Source organism: Vombatus ursinus, unplaced genomic scaffold (assembly GCF_900497805.2).
Source record: "Vombatus ursinus unplaced genomic scaffold, bare-nosed wombat genome assembly UNPS02014832.1, whole genome shotgun sequence".
In the NCBI taxonomy this organism is placed as follows: domain Eukaryota; kingdom Metazoa; phylum Chordata; class Mammalia; order Diprotodontia; family Vombatidae; genus Vombatus; species Vombatus ursinus.
This window is the reverse complement of record NW_020954610.1, coordinates 12905228-12920406: the sequence shown is the minus strand read 5'-3', so window position 1 is coordinate 12920406 and position 15179 is coordinate 12905228. Positions and strand designations below refer to the sequence as shown.

At 39.5% G+C, this 15179-nt stretch overlaps 1 protein-coding gene across 2 annotated transcripts in view; it reads right to left on the bottom strand.

Moving 5' to 3' along the window:
- The window catches only part of LOC114025752 (inversin-like), a 223771-nt gene that overhangs the window by 31087 nt on the left and 177505 nt on the right, over window positions 1–15179 (bottom strand). For both annotated transcript variants that reach the window (XM_027839242.1, XM_027839243.1), the window contains exon 12: window positions 8136–8348. In XM_027839242.1, coding sequence (XP_027695043.1) covers window positions 8136–8348 — 213 coding nt within the window. The remainder of the gene's footprint in view (window positions 1–8135; window positions 8349–15179) is intronic.

Genomic DNA, 15179 nt, shown 5'->3' with positions numbered 1-15179 from the left:
AAGATCCCCACATTTAAAAAAAATTCAAACGCATTTGTGTTCACCATTTTAATATTAATAGTGACAATGCATTGCTATTCCCGACACTGCTCAGCCCACTGACCATTTCAGACCCATTCCTTCTTATTGGCAACCACTTACAACTTCATCACTGGAGTTTCATTCTTGAGAGCTTTCTACCCCTCTTGAGTCTTGGACTCAAATGGGGATCCTATATCAATCAGAAATCTGAAATCTGCTCTCCTTAAATTTAGAGTCCTTTCCCAGGTCCCCCTTTTGATTGTGAAATCCAAGAAGGCATGGCTACTTCCTTCTAAGATTCTTATGATTTTTGCTTCACTAATTGGTATTCCCATTATTGGTCTGACTCAGCTATAGAACAACAACATCCCTGTGTTTCTGTGACCTCCTGAAGAGACAGTGACCTCGGTCAATATCAGAAAAGTGGAGTTCTTCATCATGTTTGAGTACTCTCATCTTTAGGAGAGATTTCAGAGACTTCAGAGATAGGAACCCATGGCCTGAGATTCAAAAAGGGAAGTTAGCTCAGAAGTGAGATGAAGTTTTTCAGTGCATGCCCTCATATCAGGTTGATACACAGCCACCTCTTTTTCTTTTGTTTTCCTCTTTCCTTATGTCCCTAGGTGTTAGTACTTCACTCTTCCCCCACCCCAAATTACTTGGTATTTACTTTGCAAATACTTTATAGCAAGCATTCCCAAGAGAACTCAGGACTTGGGGAAATGATGTTTTACCGGTCAGGAAGATTTCCCGGAATTCCCTGGGTCCCAGGTGCCTTAGACTTGACTGGGGACAGGCTACCCAGAGGCCTAATCAAGTTCAAGACCACCCACGCACTCTAGGCATCCTTGATTTCTATTTTATGTACTCTGGTAAACACACTTCACTTAGCAATTGTATTTCTTTCATGATCATATCCTCTGTTCTCCAAATTAAATTTGCATTTCTAGGCTATAAGGATAGGGACTGTGCCATATAAGACGGGGCATAGAAAACAAACATGGTGATCCTGATACGTATCATACATACTTTTAATTCTTCTTGAACTCGTTTCTAAGGTGATTCTTGAAACGGAATGAGCTGCTGAGGTACCATTTCACACCTATCAGATTGGCTAACGTGACAGAAAAGGAAAATGATAAATGTTGGAGAGGATGTAGAAAAATTAGGACATTAATACACTGCTGGTGGAGTTGTGAACTGATCTGGAGAGCAATTTGGAACTATGCCCAAAGGGCTATAAAACTGCGTATATCCTTTGACCCAGCAATACCACTACTAGGTCTGTATCCCAAGGAGATTAAAGAAAAAGGAAATGGATCTATCGGTACAAAAATATTTGTAGCAACTCTTTACGTGGGGGCAAAGAATTGGAAATGAGGAGATGTCCATTTGGGGATTGGTATATAATTGTGACAGAATACTTTTGTGCTGTAAGAAATGTTGAGCAGGATGGTTTCAGAAAAACCTGGGAAGATTTACATGAACTGATGCAAACTGAAGCAAGCAGAACCAGAAGAACATTGTATACAGTAACAAGATTGCACAATGATTAACTGTGAATGACTTAGCTACTCTGATCAAGACAATTTCAAAAGACTCATGATGAAAAGCTCTATCTACCTCTAGAGACAGAACTGATGAACTCTGAAGACATATTGAAGGATATTTTTAAAACTTTCTTTTTCTTGCAACATGGCTAATAGGTAAATATGTTTTGCATGACTTCCCATGTATAATTGATATCATATTGCTTGCCTTCTTAATGGGCGGGGATAGACTAGAGAGGAGGAAAGAATTTGGAGCTCAAATTTTTTTTTAAATGAATGGTAAAAATAAATACATAATTAAAGAAAAACAAATAGAATGAGCTATCATTGAATGTGTTTCAGCAGGAGGAGGATGACCGCCTGCCATATTATAGAAGGGATTCCTACTTGGGACCAGAGGTTGGACTATGTGATTTCTAACACCCCTTCTGCCATGCCCTCCCCATTTCAGACTGTCATCTCCTCACACTTGGATTATTGCAATAGCCTCGAAATTTTTCTTCCCGTCTCAAGCCTCTCCCCCCACCAATCTAGCCTCCATATTACTATGAAAGATAATAATCCTAAAGCACGTTTGATCATATCGCTTCCCTAATGAAAAAGCTCTCTATTGCCTCCAGGATGAAAAAGACTCCTTTCTTTCATAATCTGGTTCCAGCAGACTTTTCCAGACTTATTATGCATTACTTCCCTTCACACATTCTATACTCCAGCCAAAATGACCTACATTCTGCTGCCCATATACAACATTCCTTCTCCCATCTTTGTACCTTTGTTTAGTCTATCATCTTTGCCTGAAATGTACGCCTGTGTCACCATGGCTTCTTGGAATCCATAGCTTCCTTCAAAGCTCATTTCAAGGGCCATATCCTACATGGGCATGCCTTTCTTGATTTCTCCAGCTGGTACTGCCCCCCCTGTACTTACTATGTGTATATGTGTATGTATCTATACATACGTACATATATACATATGTACATAACTTTATGATATGTATTGTATCCATTCCTTCCCCACAAATAGAATATAAGTTCCATGAGGGCAGGATCTCTTCTTTTTTCCTTATTATCCCCAGCATTTGGCACAATGCCTAGCAGATAGCAGGTATTTAATAAATGGCTGTTTGGAGGTAAGGGCAGGGACTGAATTCCATTTTTTTTTTTTGCCTTGGAAAAACCTATAAGCCTAAATTGAGAGGGCTTGTGAGATAGATTGTCAGGAACAGGGTCAGAGTCATGAATACTTGGGGTAGTAGGTACTTGTCTATATGTGACTTGAGAAGCATCAGAAGGGCTCCAGTGGTCCAAATACCTTTACTATCAAATGTCAGAGTGCCTATACTTCCACTATTAAAGGATTATTTTGGGGGAGACTTCTCCTCGAGATACTCTTTTAAAATGCAAATATTTTTGGAAGAATAATATAGTATTTTCCATTATAGAATAAGCACCTTATCAATTCTTCTTTTCTGGATCATCATTATGTTACAGCTCCTCCTTGTGTGTATCCCCCAGGGCTCTGTCCTACCTCTCTTCTCTCTCTGTACTCCCTTAGTGATGACATGAATTCCCATAGTTTTAGTTAAAATTTCTATGCTAATGACTTCAAAATCTACAAATCTAGCCCTAATTTCTCTCCTGAGCTCTATTGCTACATCTCCAACTACGTCCTGAAATCTGCCCCCAGACATTCTACAGGCATCTCAAACTTGATCTGTTCAAAATGAAATATTATCTTTACTCCACCCCTCCACCCCAATGCCATCCTGCTTCCCAAATTCCCGAAGTCTTTTGAGGAAGGAATCATTTTTCTAGTCTCCAAAGTTTGCAATCTCAGAGTCGTCCTTTACTCTTCCCTCTCCTTCATTCCCTATGTAACCAATGAGAAGCCAGTCTTGTCAATTTTACCTCCATATTTCTTGCATCCCTTGCCTTTTCTCCACTCACATGAGCACCATCCTAGTTCACACTGGCATCCCTTCTCATCAGGACTTCTGTACTGGGCTCCCTCCTGCCTCCAATCTCTCTCCTCCAATACATGCTCAATCCAGTTGGTAAATTGATATTCCCCAAGGACAGGGCAGACCATGTCAAGATCTGGATCCCTATTACCACCGGGAAAAACAAACTCTTCTGCTTTACATTTAAAACCCTCTACAATCTGACTCCAAACCATCTTTCTAGACTGATTTTACTTCCTCCACCTTCCTGTACTTTCTCTACATTTCCATCAAAATGTCCTCCTTGTTTCTACATCTATATGCAACATTCTGCCTCTGTGCTTTTGCAGAGGTTGTACCCCATGCCTAGAATGCTTTCTCATCTCAACTCCATTTAAGCCTATTTCCTACTTTCATTTAAGGATCAGCTCATGTGCCATCGTTACACAAAAGATCTTCCCTGATCCTCACAGCTGTTACTGCTCCCCTTGAGCCCAAAATTATTTTGCAGTTATCTCTTGGTATCTCTTATTGTATTTATTTTTCTATGTAGATATTATTTTCCCCAGGAGCACGTTAGCTGCTAGAGGGCAGGGACTGTTTTGATTTTGGTCTCTGTGTCCCCAAAACACTAGTCACTAATAAACACTTGTTGAATTTAATTGAATCAGATCCCTTTTCTTCTTTATGGGAGGGAGTATACTACAAAGCTATGGGAGAAGGCACTAACAGATAGGGAGGTGGCATGGAAAGAAAGAATGTTGGATTGGAAGTAAGAGGGCATTGGTTTAAATCTTCCCACTCCCAGTTTCTACCTATATTGATTCTGCTTTTATAGAACAAAGAAGCTAGCAGAGAAGGAAGACAGATTTGAAATGCATTCCTAGATTTTTCCTGAGCTAATTTATTTAACTTCTCCAGGCTTCATTTCCTCATCTGTAAAATGAGGAGGTTGGAATAGAGGATGTCTAAGGTCCTCAGAATTAGGTAGATGGCTCAGTACATAAGGCACTGGGCCTGGAGAAGACCTTAATTCAAATTTGACCTCAGACACTTACTGGCTGTGATTCTAGGCAAGTCACTTACCTTCTGATTGCTTTAGTCCACTGGAGAAGGAAATGGCAAACCACTCCAATATCTTTGATAAGAAAACCTCATATAGGGTCATGAAGAGTCAGACATTATTGAACAATAACAAAGGTCCTTTCTAGCTTTAAACATTTCTACAATTTTTTAAAGAAAATGAAGGTGACAGACATCAAAGAAAAATGTTTCATAAAAGTTGGTTCTAGTTAAGAGCTTAATCAATTCTAACTTTTACTTTTTTGATATTTAAATTACTGTGCCCCAACACCTCAAAGTCTGGAGAGGCAGGCAGGTCTCAGGTTGGGCAGCTATAGGTAAGTCTGAGCTATGTGGCGCATAGACAATGGGTCGGGGCAGCCTAGGTGTTATGGAGGACACAAAGCAGTCTAAGACATAATCTCTGCCCTAAAGGTATTTCCAATGTATGTTAGGTGATGGCATATATGTCTGAAAAGGAAAAATATTCCTCATCAACAGTCATTTATCAAACACCAATTATGTACAAGGGACTATGTTAGAAACTCAAGAAAGTATATACTAAATGAATGAGTAGAACAAACTGTGATATATGCAGGAGTGGACTGGCAAATGTTTAACAACTGGCTCTCTGAAAACAAATGTCCATTTAAAAATTTAATCTGCATTATTAACATTTCCCCATCCCTTTCTAAAGCTTAGACAATCAACAAAGCAACAAACCAAGCCCGGATTTGTAGTGCTTGTGTAGTTCTGAGATGTAAATGCTCACAGTGAAAATTTAACCATCAGCTCTGGAGATCAAGCCGTCTCCCTCCAGTACACTCCTGGCGATAGGAGCTCAGTGGAGCGTGAGATCAGAGTGGTCAGGGAAAGCTTTCAGCGAAGTTTAAAAGATGGATGGGTACAGATTGGTGGAGAGAATAAGAAAGACATTGAGTAATAGGTAATTCTAGAGATTCAGAATGTTAAAGTAACTCCCCTCGCCCCAGAAAAGCAATTCATCTCTTTTTAACATCACTTCCACCTCTTCTAATCCCAAGATTTTCAAGGTTTACTTTGAGTGCTCATCTTATATGAAGCCTTCCTGATTCCCCCCTAATTATTAGCTGAGATTTACAAACACAAAAAAATGACAAGATCTAAATAAAGCTAGCAAATATAAAGCATTCACTTATCTGTGGACATGTCCTTTCTCTCTCCTCTAATGTAAGCTCCTCGAGGGAAAAGGCTACTCTTATTTTTTGTCTTTGTCTTCCAGAGCCTCACGCTGTGTCTGACACATAGTAAGTACTTAATAATTGTCCCTGTTGAATTGAATGTTCATGGCCAGAATAACTCAAAGAAGGAAGGAAATAAGCATTTCTTAAGTGCCTACTATGTGCTAGGCTTTGTGTTTGTAAATATTATCTTATTAGATCCTCACAACCCTGGGAGGTAGATGCTGTTCTTATCTGGTATTATACAGTTGAGGAGACCGAGGCAGACAGAGGTTAAATGACTGGCCCATGGTCACATAGCTACTAAGAGTCTGAGATGGATTTGAACTCAGGTCTTCTGTACTCTTGGCCTAGCACCCCATCCATTGCATCATCCAGCAGCCTGGCTGAACAAAGGATGCAAAGAAATTTACTGAGACAAAAGGATGTCAAGTTATTTTCAGTTTTAGCAATTTAAGATGCTGATGTTAGTACAAGAACAATGACCTTTGAAAAATACTTTTAGATTTCATAATATGCCTTGCATCTGATAAATACAGAAATGTAAGTAGAGATTTCTAATCAGTTTTATAACTAATATATAATTCCTTTAATAAGCACAAAGGAGAAAAAAACCTATAAAACACTAAACTTGGTTAAGTATTTTAACATTCTAAACCTCTTCATCCTTCAACCGTCTCCAAGTTCTCCATTCCTGGTTTTGGATATTCATTGTGCCAACCCGACCTCTGGGTGTTACTGATGATTCTGTCCTTACTAAGCCTGGGTGGGGAATAGGGGTGGGGTGGGGGTGGTGCCTAGATCCCCTTGAGGCACAGCGCCAGAGTGGAGAGAGCCCTGGATTGGGATTACCAGATTCATGTTGGAGCCCTGGCTGTGGGATCTTTGACACATTCCCTAACCAGCCTGTGCCTCAGTTTTTTCATCTCTAAAACAGCAGTAATAAACCTTACCACATTTAACTCATAGGATTGTGAGCTTCAAATGAGATAACATATGTCAAAGCGTATGTGTTGTGTAATATATGTCCATGATTCCAGTGTGCTGAATCTATTAAGATATGACTTAATAGGAACAAATGTAAAATCCTATATATGGTTAAAAAAAATAAACTGCCAAAGTGCAAGATGAGAAACACAGTGAGAAAATAGTTTGTGTATGTGTATATATATAGGTATACGTATGTGTGCATACATATATATGTATATATACACATATAGGTGTATATATGTATATATATACATACATATATATGGTTTTACACACACACACACACACACACACACACACACACACACACACACACATAGGACCTGGGAGTTTTAGTGGACAGTAAGCTCAATATGAGTCAACTACATAACATGGCAACCAAGAAAACCAGTGCAAAAATAGACTTCTTAATAAAAATAAAGTGCCCAGAATGAGAGAATTCAACTGTTGGAGATCTTTGAAAAAACTGCAGAAAATGGTCAGACCATAGATATCTAGAACATTCAGTTCTGGGCATCATATTTTGAAAAGGACATTGACAATATATGAGGTGTCCAGAGAAGGATAACCATGCTACATTTGGGTTTTGAAAGAACCTAGGATGTTTCACCTGGAGAAGAAAAGATTTCAAGAGGGGGAGTGATAGCTGAATTCAAAGAGTTGAAGGTGTATGTGGAATGGGGTTTAGATTTGTTTTACTTGGTGCTATAGAGGCAAAACTAAAAACAAAAGGTGGAAGTGTTGGAGAGGCAGATATAGGCTAGATGTAAAGAAAAATTTCTCAATACAATTGACAAAAGTAGAACGGGCTGACTTATTAGGTGGTGAGTTCCTCATTGTTATATGTATTCAAGTGAAGCCTGGATGATAGATGATTATGGCCGTTTTAGAGGGTGTTCTTGTTCAGGTATGGATTGTATTATATGACTTCTGGCGTCCCTTCTAACGCTAAGATTCTGTAATTCTATGACAAGGAAGAGGGAGATAGCAGGGCATTGATCCTACTTTGCCAACTTTATAATTTTGCCTGGGGCCGTGGAGGTTGGTGGGACCTGGAAAAGCCTTACAGGTTACTTTCCCAGTTCTCCCAAGTCTTCCCTGTCCACGATAGTCTAGTTTTCTGTGGTTCAGCCTTTTGTTCATTCCAGCATTTCCCTGCCTAGTTTCTCTCTCCCCTTTTGGGAAGAAGAAGAGAGAAAAGAAAGGTTAGTTTCTTATTCTCCTGAGACTCTCTCCCTTGGCAGCTCCCGTGTCGCCTTTGTTTTTACTGAGTACTAGGGAGGGGGCCCTCTTAGATTGCAGCCCCCTCCAAATGGAAAGGGCTCTTGGGTACACTCCAAGGATCAGACTTACTTGGCAGCAGCATCCTTTCTCAGCTGTTCGTGCTTCATTAGGAGATTTTTTCGGTCCTGAAATGCCTTCCTGACCTTGTACCCTTTGTAGACAGCCTGGATTTTGAAAGCAGCAATGTCTTGAATAGCTGCTATTGACAGAGCTCCGTGTTCCAACATGAATTGAATTACTTCATGGTGCTCCCCAAGCAAAGCATAATCAAGAGGTGTGTACCTAAAACAAGAAAATGATATTCAATCGTAAGAACAAAGTAATCCAAGTTGCATTTTGGTTAATAAGTCTAGATTAGTGATAATAATGAATCCCCTGAAGTACCTGAATGCATTCAAATTCACACTTTTCCAAGTTATAATTATATAAAATGTGATCATTGGTTCCAGCCCATTGGAAATATGCAATTCAAATCTGAATAATGACACCACTTCGGGAGATTCATTATCTCCAATAATAGGGATCTAGCTGTCAATGGAACTCTCTGCCTAGCCCCTACACTCAAATTGCAAAAATCTATATGACACCCTACGAATTCCCAGATTCTCAGCTCCTGGTTTGAGCCTTTCTTCTTATTAGACTGGAGTCAGAGTGCACAATTACATTCATGTTTGAGGAAAGGTAGGCCAATGAGTGGTGTAGCCTGCTAACTCAGGCTGTTTCCATGCATTTCATTTCTCAAGATTTGTTTGGGGGAAGGATGGGAGGGAAGGATGGAAGAAGGCAGAAATGGCCACTTAGAGTTGGCAAAGAACACCAGAAAAATGATTCTAGGATTTCTTTCTTTTCTTTTTCTTTCTTCCTTTCTTTTTCTTTCTTTCTTTCTTTCTTTCTTTCTTTCTTTCTTTCTTTCTTTCTTCCTTTCTTTTTTTTGATTCTAGGATTTCTAATGTAACCTATAGCTCAGAACCCCAAGCTCTGGGACTACATGGACCAGATTCAATTGTAGAAACTTTTCAAAAAAAAAAAATCAGACTTTAATGGAAGTCTATCCAGTCCTTTAGACTTAAATCACTACCCGGTGATCTCCACAGAAGGGAAAAGAACCTGAAGTAGAAAGATGGTCCCTCTCTAGTGTGTCCCACCCTCTCACAGGGACCTAATCAGTCTTCTAGACTTACTGTACTACCCTAAGGGTTTAGGCTTCCCTGCAAGAAAATTTTGACCTTAAGGTTGCTATAGAATCAACTCCATTTTTTCCATAAGACTTGCTCAGGCCACATAACTCATGGCAATGATGGAGGGCAAGAGTGTGCTCTTCCACACTGTGACTCCTGGATACTTTCTCCCTCTCTTCCCTTGGTATCTGTGGCAGCACTCTGTCAAAGAGCTAGACTGTGGAGAGCATCGAATGTCAGACAAAAGTGTTTTCAAGTAGGTGGTTTGCTTGGTTTAATGAGTCCCTTTCTTATTGCTGTGTATGGACCCCACCTATAACTTTCCATGTCAAGAAATGACCCCAAATATCCCAGAGCTGATCTCCAGGACACCCTGTGTAAAGCGTGCCTCATTCAGTAACAGGATGACAGTCTGTGTTTTCTCTGCCAGCAATTCTTGCTTGGCTTCTGGGATATTTCATTTTTTGCCTAGATGTTCCTATGTTTTATTGACATAGGAATAGATAAAACCCATCTTCCTTTAATTAGACTGAGCCAACTTAAGGGTTAAAATTTTATTTGCTAAGGAATTAATGTAGAAATTAATATCAAACATCAAAAGGTATGAAAATCTGAGATAGCTATTTTTACGTAGATGTAGAGATAATCTTCAGTTAACCCTGTCTGACCTTGCCCAAATCCCTACTTATTTCTCCTGGGAAAGTTACTCCTCCTATTTAACCGTTCCTTATGGGTATGAAAGAGAATAAGGTGTCAATTCTTTAGGCTCTAGTTAGCCCCTTGAATCCTGGGTTCCTTTGGGATAAGGCGTTATTTATCTCAGGCTGCATTTTTCAAATCCAAGACATAAATCCCCGGGGGGAGAAAAAAAATTTTCTATGATGCATTTCTTCAACCTCCTCCTCATCAGTACTAGCATTTCTATAGTACTTTAAGGTTTGCTAAGCACCTTACATATATGATCTTATCTGATACCATAACTAAGGGACTGCAAAAGATACCTTGAGAGAGAGAGAGAGAGAGAGAGAGAGAGAGAGAGAGTCAGACTTGAGTTCAAGTCCTGCCTAAGACATTTATTAGTTATGTTATCCTGTGCAAGTCACTTAACATCTCCCAGCCTCAGTTTCTTCATTTGTAAAATATCTCAGAGTTGGGAAGATCACATGAGATGTAAAATATGTAAAGTGCTTGACCAACCTTAAAGCATTGTCTGAATATCAATTGTTACTGTTACTGCTGCTACTCCTACTCCTGCTGCTGCTGCTGCTATTACTACTACTATTGCAACTATTATTGCTGCTGCTGTTACTACTACTGCTACTGCTACTACTATTATTGCTGCTGCTGCTGCTGCTGCTACTATTTTCTATTTGTTTCTTAGGGTTGCTTACTACTAGTTTCATGTGAGAAACAAATTACATTTTGAAATAAGCATGGAAATAAAAGTCCACATGATGGTATAGAAGCAGCCAAGTGGCTCAATGGATAGAAGAGTGAGGAAGACCTGAGTTCAAATCCTGCTTCAGACACTTACCAGCTATGTGACCTTGAGCAAGTCATTTACCTTCTTCTAGCCTGTTTCCTTATTTGTAGAATTGGGGGACTTGATTCAATGGCTTCTAGTATTCCTTCTAGCTCTAAATTCTATGATCCTATTATCATATGTAGTAGATAAAAGATGAGTCCTGAAGCCAGAAAGACTTGAGTTATAGTCCTGTCTCTGAAACATACTAATTGCATCTCCCTTGGATAAATTATTTAACTTTTTAGTCATCCAGGCAATTCTCTAAGGCTGTAAATTGCTGACATTCAAAGTTAGAGGGAATTTCCATCTCAAGGAGTTTTTCACATCAATAAATCACAGATTTGGACCAAACCAAAAAAAAATACTGAAATAAGGAACTAGATCAACTTTTAAATAATTATAATATATATAATGTAAATTTGGGGCAGCTAGGTGGTACAGTGGATAGTTCACTAGGCCTGGAGTCTGGAAGATTCATCTTCCTGAGTTCAAATCTAGCCTCAGACACTTATTAGTTGTGGGACCCTGGGCAGGTCATTTAACCTTGTTTGCCTCAGTCTCCTTATCTGCAAAGTGAACTGGAGAAGAAAATGGCAAACACTTCAGTATCTTTGCCAAGAAAACTCCAAATGGGGTCACAAAGAGTCAGACATGACTAAAAAACAAATAGTGCAAATTTATTTTCCATAGCCTTTCACATACCAGGTGTTCCAAAAATCATAGTACAATTTTAGGCTTTAAAGTTCGGAATGCCTTGTTCAGTGTATAGGTATGGTTATCATAACCTGGTTTATATAACTTCTGGTTATAGGGCTTAACTTGGTCAAATTTTGTCTCTATCTTCAGAATACCTGTCATCTCGTTCTATGGAAAACAGAACCACATAGATCAGAAGTTCAAGGTTCATTCTGCTACTACAGAACAAAGAAGCCCAATAGAGAAGAAAAGATTGAAGTGCATTCAGCAGTTGACCACACTATGATTATTGTCATGGAGACTGTCTTCATTCCAAATTCAACTCAGCAACATTCAAGCACAGTGAATATTACCACTGGTATCAGAGTGTGGCTGTCAGGCATTTATTGACTGAAAGCCAGCAGCAGTAGACAAAAAATGATGCCTACATAGTCCATCAAGTGAAATGGTTAGTGTCAATGCATGAGAAGGTAAAATTAAGACCTCCTTGATGGTAACTAGGAAGGATGCAAAACAGATAAAGACAGGAAGAGGGGACACAATTGGACTTGCCACATAGGGATTGGTAGATGAGATGATAAGAGAGCCTAAGCTGAAATGTCAGGAAGAATAAAAAGCAAAGCCAGAGCACTGAAAGCCACACATCTTGGGATGTACCCGATGGAACATTAAATGGACCTGGGATGCTGCCATTTGAATTTTATAACTATAGGTTGGCAAGGGTAAGCAAGAGGATTTTTTTTCTTCTTTTTCTTGGGAACTTTCCCTGCAATTGAGGCATGTTGCCTATGCTGGGGACAGGGGGAGTGGGATAGGTTGGTAAATTGCCTTGATTCATGTGGTCTCTTGGTCAGAACTCCCCTTGGAAAAGTCCCTATTCCTCTGTGGGTCAGTTTCCTTATCTGTGAAATCAAATCATCATTTCCAGCTCTAAGATTCCATGACTGATTTCAGTTGTTTCAGCTGTGTCTGACTCTTCATGACTTTATTTGGAGTTTTCTTGGCAAAGATACTGGAGTGGTTTGCCATTTTCTTTCTCCAGCTCATTTTACAGATGAGGAAACTGAGGCAAACAGGGTTAAGTCCAGGGTCACAAATCGAGTAAGTATCTGAGACCAGATTTGAGCTCAGAAAGATGAATCTTTCTGACTTCAGGCCCAGTACTCTATCCACTGTGCCACCTAGCTGCCCATGTATGGTAGTGTGGAAGAAATGTATAAAACCTGTGTCCTGTGAGTTTGGGGAAATATCTCCCCAGAAATTGTAGCCTTAGAGGCCAATGTAACACATAGTGTTGCATAAAGACAGATTCCTGGTCTGATTCCATCTTGAATTGATGATTTATGAAATTATGAAATGGGTAAAGACATGCCCAGTTCTTTGGGTACTCACTGGGAAAAACCATGATGGCAGAAGGAAATAGGGCTGTGATCACACAGAGTGTGATTATATAACCACAGAGTGTATGAGAGCAAACAGCACAGAAATATAGAAACAAGTGGTGGCTGGTTGGCCCCCTTCATTGGTTCTTTGTTCTTGAAGAGGACCAAAATGACATCACTATGTTAGAGTCAAGTTAGAATGTGTCCAACTGTGACTGATCAGACCAACACAAGCTCAGAATGCTCTACTACAGTTCGGGCACAAATAGTCCATGTGAACATTTGGGGTGGTTTCTCTAAATTTGTGCATGAGCTACTTCACAGGCAGGTGGTGTGGGGACAGGGGATGGAATGGTGAAGGAAGGCAGGAAGCATGAGGAAGAGTATGGCAGGGGAGTAGAGAATATTACTTTCACAACCATGGATTGAAGTGGGGAGCATTAGATAGCATGGACCCCATGGGGATGGAAGAATGTTGGGGAAAGAGGCAGTAGTTTGAGGTCTTCTTTTTATAGTTTTTTTTTGAACACACTAACTTATCTGTGTCATCTTGGGGTTAGTTCACTAATATTTTCAAATCATCTCAAAGTTGTTGGTAAAATTTCAAAGTTAACACATCCACATCATCTCAAAATTACCAGCTCCTTTTGGGCGATCTGCTGGTCTTTACTACAGAGGTCTGGAATTTGTCTGGCATTTACAAATCATAGAACAAAAAGGCTCTGACAGCAGCACTTAGATGGCTTCCCCTGATTCAGCACAAATTATCAGAATGTGAATACTGGTTAATATATAATACAATATGTAAATTATGCTTCTTTGATCTTTGGGATGGTTTGTACGTGACTTCCAGGTTCCCCTTTGCAATCTTATTTCATGCTATTACCCCTTTATACTGGTTACTTATAAACTTACTATACTGACTAGAAGTGTGTGTGTGTGTGTGTGTGTGTGTGTTGGTCAGAGGAACCAGGACAAGATACAATTTTAACACACATCTCAAAAGGAGGCCTCTAGTACCTTAGACCTAGACCTTGGGTCCCACCTAGATATTTTAATGGTCTGAGATTCGCTACAGGGAAACAACCTCCCTGGAACAGACCAGATCTTGGTCAACACAAAGGTTCCTCCAAAGTTAAGACATTCTCCATTCCTCACCCACATCATCTGACATCTTGTCCCTGTTATGCACCTTCTTAAAAAGGAAGGTTCCCCGATAGCCTTATTTGATAGGCTCCTTTTGCCATCTGTTCTAAGACTGTATAAAATCCTACATATGTTTTTATTTCCCTCTGTTCTACAAAGTTGTAGCCACCTGGCACTGTTCATCAACTGATGCTAATTAAACTTTTTATCTCCTAATCTTGCCTCTTGATTTATTGACCTCCAGTCAAGCCAAGGTGGAAGGAATTACTCTCAAGGATGATCTTAGGATCTCTGGGCTGAGGAATTCCCCAACAATAACTAAGACCTGAATCACAATCAGATATTTTTCACCATGTCCTTGTTTTCATCAACAACATAACTGACATTCAGACAGTTTATAAAAGCAAACAATGAGCTGTAAATTATTTTGCAAAACAGGAAAGAAGCACCTGAATTCAAGCTGGTACCTCAGCTACAGCCCTTCTCTGATACTAATTGTGTGACCTTAAGTTATTTAACATTTTCAAGTATCAGTTTCTTCATCTGCAAAATGGGGATCATGTACAGTTGTTGGGGAGAGAGAACTTTGTAGATAAATCTTAAGTCTTTTTACAAATGTTAAATTGTCACTATTGCTACCATTGCAATTTTTATTATTCCTGGTTCATTCCCTTTCCTTCTCCCTTCTTTATTGTCTTCAAAGAGAAAAAGTCCTATCTTTTTCTCATTTATTTGTTCAGTCTGAGATTCCTGGGCATCACTAGATCAAGTGAGTTTCACTTATGGTCAAAATTCTTTTAGGAGAGAAAGCAAGCTATAATGGAGAGAGTGTTGAGTTGGGAGACCTGGGTTTTAATGCTGGCTCTAAAACCTATTAGCGTTGTGACCATAGGAAAGCCTTCTAACTTCTCTAAGCCTCAGTTTCCTCATCTGTATAATGGGGATACTTACTGCTTGTGCTTTCTGCCTCACAGAAATCTTGTAAGGAAACTATTTTGCAGTGGTCTTAATTATTCAAATGAGATACATTGATTCTTTGGTGTGTGTCTTTTACACAGGCAACCTGGCGTATTAGTGGATTTTTCATCTGCTGTTTCAAGTAATTGCTGTGTATTGGACCTCCTAGACTTTCTACTCCCCTAATGAATGACTATTTTTTTTTTTACCAGTCCTTGTGGGATGCAGA